At 39.1% G+C, this 13,049-nt stretch overlaps 1 protein-coding gene across 4 annotated transcripts in view; it reads right to left on the reverse strand.

Moving 5' to 3' along the window:
• Positions 1-12,712, reverse strand: part of PIR (pirin) — a 111,958-nt gene extending 99,246 nt beyond the window's left edge. For 2 of the 4 annotated variants that reach the window (XM_027835374.1, XM_027835375.1), the window contains exons 1-3: positions 12,137-12,450; positions 11,399-11,559; positions 5,535-5,627 (exon numbers count right to left, since the gene is read on the reverse strand). In XM_027835374.1, the coding sequence (XP_027691175.1) occupies positions 5,535-5,627; positions 11,399-11,559; positions 12,137-12,179 (297 nt within the window). In that variant the 5' untranslated portion in view covers positions 12,180-12,450. Of the gene's footprint in view, positions 1-5,534; positions 5,628-11,398; positions 11,560-12,136; positions 12,451-12,611 lie in introns of those variants that run through there. The other 2 variants (XM_027835373.1, XM_027835372.1) reach the window with 2 other exon arrangements.
• Between the last annotated feature and the right edge of the window lie 337 nt (positions 12,713-13,049).

The raw sequence follows: 13,049 nt of genomic DNA on the forward strand, positions 1-13,049 counted from the left end.
GATACACAGACTAGCACATAGTAAGTGCTTAAAAATGTTTTTTGACTAATACATTTCTTAATCACAAAATGTTATAGGGCAAATTTGAGCTAAGTATTATTCACAATAAGCACACTTTTACAGAATTATGAATTTAGGTACATATATATGTATTATGTGTGTATGAATATATACACATATACATTTTAGATTTTGGATTTTCAAATAGAAGGAAAGCCAGTGCCACTAAGATATACATTATTTAATTGTTAAAAAGTGATCCAAACCAGTGTACTATTTATGAATGAATGAATGGATGGACGAAAAAGCTTAATTGAGCACTTCTGTTTAACTCTGATAAGGGTTAGGCATACCAATACAAAAAACAAAGACAATCTCTCTTACATTTAAATGAGAAGACTGCAGGAGAGGTAGGCAGGGAGAGACATTTTATTCTGGAACCTGATAGGGATGAGGAAGAGTATTTGGCAGAAGATTGAGACACCCCATCCAGGAGCTATGCAGAGTTAATTTGATCTTGGCTTTCTTGATTTCAAAACAGGAGAGGAGAAGAAGAAGTGTACACTGGACAAATGATAATCATTTGTTTAGAAGAATAATTCAAGGAGGTCAAAGTGATTCAGTGGTTTTCCTAATTTAATCCTCATGGTATTACTTATGGAAAACTCATAATCACCAAATAACATTTATCATATGTACTGTCATGCATGGTATGCTTCAGAAGTTTCTCTACCCCAGAGAAAATTAATTATGGTTTGAAATTTCAAATCCAGACCTGAAAGGTTCTCTCTAGTTTTTTCTTGCTTTTGTAGTAACATAGAAGGATATATCTCTAAACAGTGACTGCATAAACCCACTAGGCTATACCTATATCGATGTTCCTATGATCCGGAGGGAAAAAAACGGCATAATAGAACAACTGCTAGATTTAAAATCAGTAGACTTGGGTTCTAATTTTGGCTCTGTCATTTAGTAATTGTGACCTTGGGTAAGTCAAGCATTATATCTCATATAGGTATAACACCTCAGGTAAGTCATTGGACTTCAGTTACTTCGTAAAATGAAAAGGTTAGACTAGATTATTTTTAGGTCCCTTTTGACTATAAAATACTATGATTTGATGACTTGGGTCTTAGACAGTCACCCTTCTATTATCTGTGCACATATTATTCCACATCCACAGAAAACTAAGACCCCACTGGCGTGCCCTGTGAAAGAAACAGGTCAGGAAAGCAGAGGAAGAATCTGAGTTTATATATTTGCATTTGACTTTGGAATGGAGTCCAATAAGAACAGTTTTTGGGTCACCTATTGGTATACCTCCACTAGTGGAGTTATATTTTCAATTTTTTATGTGTATAAAAATTTTTATTCATAGACCAACTATTTAGCCTCATCTTGTTTTCTATCTAACCATGATCAGGGGAGGGGGAAAGCAATATATGTTAATTTTCATAGTTCCCTTAAGTGTCCTATTTCACTAAATAGTTTAAGATGAATGTGAGATATGACTTATAAAGCAGTATAAAGTGTTGCAAAGAAAAATGATATTGTTTCATTGCTCATTTTAGAGATTCATAGAATGTTGAGACTTGAGAAGACATCTGGGCCAACCCCTTTCCTGAACAGGGGTCCCCTCTACATTGTCCTCATAGGACACTGGATAGTACCTGCTTGAAGACCTCCAGTAAGAAAATTTTAGTGGTCGGGGTACTGCTCCAGGCCTTAGAGATGATGCAGAGAATGTGGAGGGTGGTTCTTGCCCTCAAGAAGCTTATAATCTACTATGGGAGGAAAAACAAGTAAAAAGTTCATTAACAATCTGATGGCTGTGAGATGGAATTTTAGAAGTACTTTTATTTCCATTTCTCTAATTAGAGATTTGGAGCATTTTTTTTTCCATATGGCTATAAATAGGCTGGGTTTCTTCCCTTGAGAATTGCCTCTTCATATCCTTAGACCACTCATCAGTTGGAGAATGGCTCTTATTCCTACAAATTTGAATCAGTTCATTATTTTAGAAATGAGACATTTATCTGAAAAATTCGTAATGATTTTTCTCGGTTAAATGTTTACTTTTTAATCTTAGCTCTATTGGATTTGTTTGCACAAGATCTTTTTAATTTTATCTAATTAAAATGACCTCTTTTATCTTCTGTTATCCTTTCTATCCCTTGTTTGATCATGAACTTTTTTTATCCATAGATTTGAAAAGTATTTTCTTCCTTTTTCCTCAGATGCAGATGATACTTTTTTTTTTGACATGGCCAATTGTTTTTCTTGACTATACATATACATACAAACAGAGACTTTATTTTTCTTTCCTTCTCAATGGGAGGAGGGAGAGGAAGAAGTGGGAGAGAGATAAGGTGGGTTTGACTGAAAAAATAAAATTTTCATAAAAATTAATTTAAAAATAAATTAATTAAAATTTAGTTAAAAGTTCACACAGGTAGTGTTCGAGCAAGGATATGAAGGCACAGTGTCTGACACCAGAGATAAGTCTTCCACTGTATTGTACTGCCTCCTCTACTAAATTAAGACTACTCCCTAAAACAATTGGTTTGAGTATTCTCTGAATATCCTTACCATGCTATGGCTAAATAAACCCTTTTTTGTTAACTATTTATTTGATGGTCTATTTGAAGTGTCTCATTTTGTTCTAATCTGGAACCTGAGCTACCTGACAGGCCTGAGGAAGGCCTGGCCTACAACATTTTGGCAGGAAGGTAGACTGGATCACAGTAGCAACATGATTCACATTATGGATGAAATAGGGGACAGACAACGTACATTCAGGACATGAGGTGATTGGATGGTCAGATATGGTACCATACATTGAAAGTCCTCTGGGTGAGACAAAGAGAAGGCCACCAGTACTCTGAGGTAATTAGTTCAACACATGCTAAAAGAGACCAACAAGGAGGATGAAGATAAATGCCAGGGGAGCATTGTCGGGTTATTTTTAAGGGTCCTAGATAAGTTAGATCGCCAGTATGAGGAAAAAACAAAAGTAAATTTTTTTTTTTAGCACATTCAGCATTTAGTCACAGAGCTTTTGATTGTAGACAAGCAAAAGTGAAAAAGTGATACTGCTAGAGATGAGATTTGACAAGCCATTGGTAGAAAGTGTGGTCTTTCATCCAGAGGTTATTCTGGTAAATGTGTTAAATCCCATTTATAACAGGTCTTTAAGGGAACAGAATGGGAGCAGACATGAAGAGACAAATTTGGAACTATCACTGGTGGTAAGAAAGATGTTCTTTCTTATGTTCCGTTACTTTCCACTTGAAGCATGATTTTCTCCACAGTGGGGTTGGGAGGGTGGGTGGGCTTTTACCAAGAAGGAATTAGAGAGGTTGCAGGAGAAGCTTAAATAACAATCTAATGAGTCACTTTGGATGGAGTGCTCCACCTAAATGGTGTCAGGGTTTGGCTATGGGCCTTTCTCTCCAAAGAACCATATAGGTATAGAGAGATAAACCGGTGAAATTCCAAAGGGATATTCAAACAGCATAGACCATCTAGGCAAATACGATTCTCAGTGAAAAGACGTGAGAACAGAGGGAGTCTAGACACCAGCCACCCTACTAAGTGGGTGGAGGATGATTACTTCTGGTTCCATAGGGAGCTTTGGGTGAGGCTCCTGAAATAGGACGCTGATAAAGACGCACTTAATCATCAGCCTATAGGAATGCGAGTAAATTTGCACTATGGATTGGGCCAGTAAGGGTATTTTAGATCTACCCAAACTTAAAGCAAGCCACAAAGCCCCCAATCCATCTGAAAGTTCTGAGCCACCCAAGTCTCAGTATCTAAACTTGATAGAGTCTGAGAAGGAATATTCCTTAGGCCAATGCTGAGATTCTCCTGAGGCTAGGGTCATCCAGTAGGCTTTAGCCCAAGTCACCCTGCTCGAGTCACAGTGGTGGTGGCTAATAAAGGCAGATGTATTGTGAGAAAGGACATTGTGAACTCTTAGAAGATGGTACCTATAAGAGCCCTTTCTGTGAGCAGAGACAAACATAAACTCTTATAGTTGCTCAAGCCATCTGGCATAATTAATACCAAATAATATCAGGTCATATGGTGGAGGAGAAAGATATTTTCTCTTTAGTGATGAAATTAAGAGTATTTCACTATACCAAATTCTCTTACAACAACCCTGTATGGATAACGAAGAAGTAGACGGCACCTGGAAACTTACAGTGGACTAAAGGAAGCTAAAATCATTTTGGCGAATCCTCTCCTCTGCAATATGGTGGACTAGGTAGCCCAGGACCCAGGTGCCTTTCAGACTTGGCAGATGTCATAGTGCCATGTGAATCTTCATACCTTGTTGACCAGAAATATTTCTATGTGGATATGAGGAGTGCTGTGTCTACCCAAATCACTGCTGCATCTTCTCTGTGCTATAGCTTCCTCTTGTTAACTATCAGTATCTCATTTATCCAAATTTCAAACCTAAATAACCAAACCAGCCTGAGTTAGGTCTCATCTACAACATGGGCCAACTATACAACACACGCCAAGAGAATGGCCTTGGGTTATTCTCTCAAGTGAGGAGTCAAAGTTAAGCTTCAGAAGGGTGTCTATGATCTTTCCCTCTTGGATTCCATATGTGAAATGCTAACAAACAATCGCAATACACAAATATCCTAACAAGGTCTTATTACTAGAGCTATGTATGAATGTGCTTCTTGTAATTTGCAAGCAATATTGATTCATTTACATCCTCTAAGTAAGGAAGGAGAACCTTTGCAGTTATAAAGATTCTAAGAAGCAAAAGATACCCAAAATAAGAAGTCATAGAAACCAAAGAGACTAGACATTATGAAAAGTATGTAGTATTTAAAGATCTGTTGGCCCTGCCGTATCTACCCATCATTTTTTTCTCATTGTCTAACTTTATTTGGAAATTCTTTGTTGAGCAAAACCTCCAAATTCTGTATTTAGATTAAAAAATTCATCTGACTGAGAGCAGTATATGTTTTATTTTGTCACTTCATCCCACTGTGCCTACTGACCACATATCCTTTCTGAAAAACAGAAAGTTGTACTATATGTAAATATTTTTACTTCAAAATATACTTTGAAATATGATAATAAATATAAATAATCATTTAAATGTTTCCATGTAAAGTGATTTTTAATCACATTTTAACGTCTCATTTTATTCCTTTAGTTGACTGATTTTACTTAGTAAGGTATTTTCATTGTTTTGTTTTGAAGAAAGCAGCTCATATTTTAAATTGAACATGCAAACATGAATGTTTCCAGTTATACAAATTCAAAAGTATGCCCAACATATGGCAAATATCTACATTGGAATATTATTTACTTCAAATTGAGTTAGTATTTCCAAATACCACAAATACTTGTCTGTAACCATCAAGTTGCTGGTTAATTTTTGGCCTATTTGTTCTTCGTTACAAAAAAAAAAGGCATTTTTTTACATGGAAGTGATAATTATAGTTTATCTGAACATGCAAGTTTTGAAACATGCATGTCTGCTGTAAAACCATTGTACTCACTGTTTCAAAACCTCGGTGTGGGTGATCAGGAAATCCTGCTGGTTTAGCCACTTTAAATTCATCGAATAGCAAAAATGGATCCAGATGTTTTAACTAAAAAAATAAAAGTGGTTAGAGATACCTTCAGAAGGTTTCATTAATCCTGGCTGGCAGAGACCAAATACATAAATACAGTAAAGCAGAAAGAACCATTCATTACTGTCTCATACTCCAGTTAGGCATATCACTGAAAAAGAGAAAAGATCTCTACGTCTGGTACCTCGCAATCATCAAGTCATTACGACTCATAAGTCATCCTCATCTTATCAATGACTCAGTCTTAAAATGCTTGGAAAGATGAGATGAGTAGAGTAGAGAAGGAATTATTGTCCCCTGCCTGTCGTAAGGTTATTAAAAAGCTTAATTTGAGCAAAGATATCACACTCACCACTAAGATCAGAAGTTTACAGGTAGCTAGACATTTCAGTGGCTAGAGTGTGGGGCCTGGATTCAGGAAGACCTGAGTTTAAGGCTGACCTCAGACAAGCTGTGTGATATTGGGCAAGTCACTCTGCCTCGGTTTTCTCAACTGTAAAATGGGGATAATAACAGCACTTGTTAGTTGTTGAGAATCAAATGAGATATCTGTAAAGCACTTAGCAGATTCTCTGGTATATGGTAGGAACTATATGAATTATTATTATTATTATATTATTACATAATATACCATTATATTATTATTAGATATTATTATATAATATATAATTATTACTCTATTATTATTATTATCATTACTAAGTGGAACAGAAAAGGCTAGAAATATTTCCTGCCTCACTGCCCCCAAGATCAGAGCAAATGTGCTGTTTTGGAAAGAACTATCAGTCATGTGTCCACACATCTCTCACATCCTTCCTTTTGGCCATGAAGTCAATCATGTTTGCAAATGCACAGACAGCAGGCTAAACCCACAAAAGAGAGTCATGTGTAGGAAAATCAGAGTAGATGCCAAGTCCACTCTGCGACTGCTGATGAACTGACTGGTCATTGCTCTGGATGGGCAAGGAAGGAAGAGAGGGATGACTGTGTGAGGGGACTCCTCATCCCTAGAGTTCTCCACACATTTCCATGACTTTTAAAAAAAATAAATAACTCATGCTTTAATAAATAATAAATAACTCTTAATTTAATACATTTAATAAACAACTCTTAATTATTATTAATAAATAATCAGAAGAACTCTGGGTTCTCAATAGACTGTAGTCATTTAATGTAAAGGGGCACCTAATTAAGGAAATTAAGGGGGAAAAAAAATCCGAGTGATAAACTTCAGAACTTAACGTATTCTAAGTCACTAGCATCTTCTTCACTCTCTAGCTCCTTCCTTTATAATGTTTTAAGCTTCCCATCTTTTAAAACTTTTGAACCATGAGAGAATTATATTTCTATAGAACATTTCCTCATTCTTTAACTGCCAAACACACGTATACACAGATATGACCAAGCACAGGCTTGCATGTAGAGATTGTTTCATTCTGTATATTTGTATGCCCAATGCCAAGAACAATATCTGGTACATAGTAGGTATTTCATAAATGCTTGCTGATTGGGTGATTGATCTCTAGGGAAGGTGAGGCCCACAATCTGGCCAACAGCTACTGTTCCTCAGGACACTGACATACCATAATGAAGACAGCCTGGCAGTGCTAGACAGTCAAATAGAAAGTCAAAGTCAATAGAAAGTCAGCTTAAAAGACCATGTCATATACTTTTATGTGTCCTCCCACTATGCCTAATATGGGCTTTACACATAGTAGGTGCTCAAAAAATAATCTTGGAATGATATATGTCTTTAGCTTCCCACACTTGGTAAGTACAGGCCCTAAAAGCAATGTTTTGGGAAAGAGGAAAATTGTCTTTTGTTAAGAGCAATTTAAACCAATCTCAGTCAGAGGCTCATTCCCATTTCTTTCTGGATTTCTCTTATTGCTGGAGATAGACATGTCAAAGAAGAAGCAATTTAATTCTAGACCAAGAAAAGGAAGCCAATAGCCAATACGGTTATAAACAAAGAACATTCGGGGCTTAAGTCTCTTTTCTCCCACTACCTGTGGCTTTCAGTGTCCCAAACTCTGATTGACCCCAAGATCAATCACCAAAGTATGAAGGAAAGGAAAGCAAGCAGAAATTATAGAGTTTACTCGTCTAATACAATCATTTTGGAGATAAGAAAACAGGGAACTTCCATACCCTGAGAAAGAAATATGGAGTCTGAATACAGACGGAAGCAAACTATTTGCTCTCCTTTTCCTTTGCCGTTTTGTTTTATTGCTTCACTCTTGCGGTTCCTCCCATTAGATCTAATTGTTCTTTACATCATGACTAATGGGAAAATATGCTTAACATGAATGTTTATGTAGAGACCTATATCAGATTGTACGCTGTCTCAGGGGAAGGAGGGAAGAAACAGGAGGGAGAGAAAATTTAAGCTCAAAATCTTATGGAAGTGAATGTTGAAAACTAAAAGTAAATAAATTAAAACAAAAAAAGAAAACAGGGAGCTGAAATGATTTGCCAAAGTGTGTGGTATATAACAGAGTTGCAATTCCAATCTACATGTGCTCAGACCAAATGTAGTGTTCTTTCCTCACTATCACACTATACCAGAAAGTGAAAACCAAAGAATCATACCCTGGACGCACGTCCAGATGAGTATTACAGCTCTGTCTTCTTTCTGATAAAATATACCAGGAAGAAAAATATCCTATAAATGTTTCTTCAAAGTTACTGTGCCCTAGTTTATTGTAGTCTGATAGCATGCTGGGCCTGGAGTAAAGGAGACCTGAGTTCAAATATGGCCTCAGACTCTTACTAGCTATGTGACCCTGGGCAAGTAACTTACCCTTGTTTGCCTCAGCATTTTTGCCAAGAAAACCCCAAAGGGGATCACAACTGAACAACAACAACAACTTTGGGGGGGGGGGTAAGGCAATAGGGGTTAAGTGACTTGCCCAGGGTCACACGGCTACTCAATGTCTGAGGTTGAATTTGAATTCAGGTCCTCCTGACTCCAGGGCTAGTATCCACTGTGCTACCTAGCTGCCCTTATTTTTTTTTTCATTTTTAATAAACATTTTATTTTCTGAGCATTTATGTGACCCTGGGCAAGTCATTTAACCTGTTCGCCTCAGTTTCCTCACCTATAAAATGGTACCTACCTCCCAAGGTTGTTGTGAGGCACAAATGAGATAATAATTGCAAAGTGCTTAGCATAGCGCCTGGCACATAACACTGTATGAAGGTAAGTTTTTATTATTGTAAGAGCACAGTGGTCATGGCTGAGTGCAGAAACTAAGCAGTATGAGCCAGTTTCTCCCTAATTGTCCCACTGTTCCACTCACTACTGTAGTGCTGAAGTGTAGTGTAGTTTCCAAAGGCACCACCCGCTCCCACCCTTTAACTAAGGACCTTATCTCAAACTTTGCTGAAAAAAACTGGAGGCCATTCCTGAGCATTTCCTCTTCTCCCTCACTCCTCACCTAACAACATTCAAATATTTCTCCAATAACTACAAACAATGCCCTTATCTCCTCCATCCTTACAAATCCCTTACTTGATTCAATTAACCCCAGCTAGCTTTATATTGTCCTTTATATTGTCCTCTATAACCTATGTCCTATGTTACGAAGCAGTTTTTCAGTTGTGTCTGACTCTTCATGACCCCATTTTAGGGTTTTCTTGGCAAAGATACTGGAGTGGTTTGTCATTTCCTCCATCTCATTTTACAGATGAGGAAACTGAGGCAAACAGGGTGAAGTGAATTGCCCATGGTCACACAGCTAGTAACTGTCTGAGGCCATATTTGAACTCAGGTCTTCCTAACTCTAGGTCTGGCTCTCTATCCACCTAGCTGCCTCCTATGTCCCATATCCTATGTCCTTTACATTTCTATAGTTCTCTTCTCGGCTAAACTTCTCTGGCTTTTGACTTCATCACTGAATTGACTTTGTTCTCTCCACAGTTACCAATGATCTCTTAATTGCCAGATCTAATGGTATTTTCTCAGTTTCCATACTTCTTGACCTCTCTGCAGTCTTTGACACTTTTGATTTCCCTCTCCTTCTGTATACTCACTCTCTCCTCTCTAAATTTCTAGAACACTGCTCTTTCCTGATTCTACTTCTCAGTCTTCTTGGCTAGTTCGTCATCCAGGGTACAATCAGCTAACCATGAGTGTCTCCCAAGGCCAAGGCTTTCTTCTCTCTTTTTCTATACTATCTTAGTTGAGGATCTCATTTGCTCCCATGGACTCAACTGTCTGCTCCAAGCAGATGATTCCCAGGCCTCTGAATGAAACCTTAAGTCTCTCACATTAACTCCAGTCCCAGATCACCTTTTAGGCATTTCAAGTTAGATGTCCTGGAGGCATCTCAAACTCAAAAATGCCCAAGGCAGAATTCATTATTTTTCCTTCAAATACTCCTCCCTTCCCAATTTTCCCATTACCACTATCCTTCCAATCATTCTGTCTTAAAACCTCAGTGACATCCTTGACCCTTCTTCATCTGAACTCACCACATATTCAATTTGTTGTCAAATCTTGTTGTTTCTACTTTCTCAAGATCTTTTGTATACATTCCTTCTTTCCCTCTAGTTCCACAGCCACCACTCTAGATTACCTCTCATCTGGACTATTTATGATCTGCCTGAAGAGACAGTAAAAGATACCCCATTTAAAATAACTCTAGACAGTATATAATACCTGAAAATACACCTGCCAAAACAAACCCAGGAACTATATAAACAAAATTATAAAAAAAAGACTTTTTATACAAATAAAAACAGATTTAAATAATTGGAGAAATAATTGTTTATGAGTAAGCAGGGCCAATATAATGAAAATGACCATTTAACCTAAACTAATTTATATACTCAATACCATCCCAATTAAATTACCTAAAAGCTATTTTACTGAATTAGGAAAAAATTATAACAAAATTCATTTGGAAGAACAAAAAATCAAGAATATCAAAGGAACTTATAAAAAAAATGTAAAGGAAGGAGGTTTAGCAGTACCAGATCTTAAATTACATTATATGGCAGTAATTATCAAAACTACCTGGTACTGCCTAAGATATGAAATAGCATCTAACTGTTCTCCCTGCCTCAAGTATCTCTCCACTCCAATTCATACTCCACTCAGCTGCTAAAGTGATTTTCCTAAAGCACAGGTCTGACTATGTCACTACTACTCAATAAATTCCAATGGCCTCATTACCTCCAGGATCTATCAGTCTTCTGCTTGGCATTTAAAGCCCTCTACAGCCTGGCTCATTCTTACCTTTACCGTCTTCTTACACTTTATTCTCCAAACATTCTACAACCTTCTACAATCCAGCTACCCAGCTCTAGAATTTTCCCTGGCTGTCCCCTATGCCTGGAAGGCTATCTCCCTTCATCTCTGCCTCCTGGCTTCCTTGGCTTCCTTCAAGTTCAACCACCCTCAATTCTAGTGCCTTCCATCTGTTGAGTGTCTCTCATTTATCCCATACATAGCATGTTTGTACAGTAGTTTGAATGTCGTCTCCCGTATTAGACTTGTGAGTTCCTTGACCCCAGGGACTTTTCTTTGAATCCCAAGTGCTTAGTGCAGTGAAGCAGGTGTGCTTAATAAATGTTTAGTGAGTATTTTACAGATGTATTTCTTAGTATAAACTCTTCTCCCCAACCTTCCAAATGTGTCACAGTGGCCCACTCTATGCTTGCCTTCGCCCTCAATTACCCAGGGCACAGGAATACAGCAAGTGTCCTCAACCTTCCCTCCATTTTCACATCAATCCCTCTCCAAGAACCCAGGAATAAGGAGCAATAAGCATCACCCCGTATACCTCAGGCCGGCCAATGCTTCTCCGAACTCGAGCGCCCACACCTTCGGCCTGCTCCTGGCTGAGAACCGTGAGCGTGACTTTCTTGGGATTTCCCATTGTGAAATCCAAAGAGTGAATTCTTACTTCAAGCCCTTTTTTTTCTTCTTCTTTTTTGTTTTTTGCTGGGGGGGGGGGGGGAAGAAGAAAGAAAAGGGGAAACAAAGTCACCAAGGCACTTCTATTCACTGTTAAAACAACGGAAATGTCAGAACCAAAGAAAGGTAGAGATGGGAAGGAACTTAGATAGTCCTATCCAATTCATTTCCTTCCTAGAGGTGAAGAAAACCTAAACCCTAGCAGAGCCGAAGAATATAAATAGTATTCACTTAGGTGAGGAAATCTAAGAAAACTTGAACTTGCCTTTTCCTGGGAAGCTAGAAAAGTAACTGTGAAGACAGACAACACACCTAGATTATCTCTGGACTACATTCCAATTCAAAATTCTGGAAGTTGCAGATTACTACAAAGTGTTTACAGACACTACCTCCCCATTTCCAAGGCAAATCCTCACTCCCATCCTGCCCCACAAACTTGTGCAGACACACTATTCTTTACTGAGGTTTCTCAAATGAGTTGGGGAAAGGATGACATTGATAGCTTGGCTGAGCAGCTTAAGCCAGGCAAGGCCTGTCAGGAAGCTCGGTGATGTGTTTTTTTTTTTTACCCCCGCTGCTAGCTAGGCAGTGACTCTGTACTTACGATGGCCCACTGAGACGGATGGCCTGGAGGGGGGCCACTGCATAAATGTGCCTGGAGGCTTGGTGTCTGAGTGAGCTGCAGAGTTTCCCCGCACACCTAAGAAAATCTTACTGCCAGAGAACTGGAACTGTTCTCGGGGCTATATAGCCACGAAACCCTGATTTACTAGCTCACTGTGACTCAGCAGTTCGGTTGTTCTAGTATGCGCGGGCCAGAGGCATCCCAAACAATAAGGGGCGGGGTCCTTCAATTAAGAAAAAGAAGACGGAAAGCTGGCCTCTTTCAAGCGTCCCCTTGGTTTCGCCCAAGGGCTCATGCGCAGGAAGACTGCGTGTTTCTATGCTTTGCACTTTATTCCGGTTATTCCTCTTCCTCCTACCTCTATTTTCGATTTAAGGGGCCCACAAAGGCTCCACCCCCTGTGCCACCTGGAGCCCACACAGGTTCCAAGTCACGACGCCACGCCCTGCGCTACCTTTCCCCGTCTCCGGAGCCTCTCCCGGTCCCCAGAGGAGAGAATCCAGGCACGTCTTTGGCGACCTTCAGCTTGTACCAGAAGCTTGTGAGATAGGCAGCGGCCAGATGTGGGCGGAGGCTCCGGGCTCTCCCACGCCCACCACTGAGCCTCTGCCAGAGCAATGACCGGAACTGGGCAAGGAAAGCCACAGATTTTCCGTGTCTCCCAGAAGATGCTCCAGGCGTCACATGGAAGGGAATTACGGCCGTGGGAACCTCACCTGTAAAATAAGTGGGCTGGGCTAGATGCTCTCTGGGTCTCCTTCTAGGGCAAAATCCTTAACTTCATTGAGGTCCAGAAATCCTACAGGGCAGCTGGGTGGCACAGTGGATAGAGTACTAGGCCTGGAGTCAGGAAGACCTGAGTTCAAATGCGGCCTCAGACACATAACACTCA

The sequence above is a fragment of the Vombatus ursinus genome, unplaced genomic scaffold (genome assembly GCF_900497805.2).
Source record: "Vombatus ursinus unplaced genomic scaffold, bare-nosed wombat genome assembly UNPS02014814.1, whole genome shotgun sequence".
In the NCBI taxonomy this organism is placed as follows: domain Eukaryota; kingdom Metazoa; phylum Chordata; class Mammalia; order Diprotodontia; family Vombatidae; genus Vombatus; species Vombatus ursinus.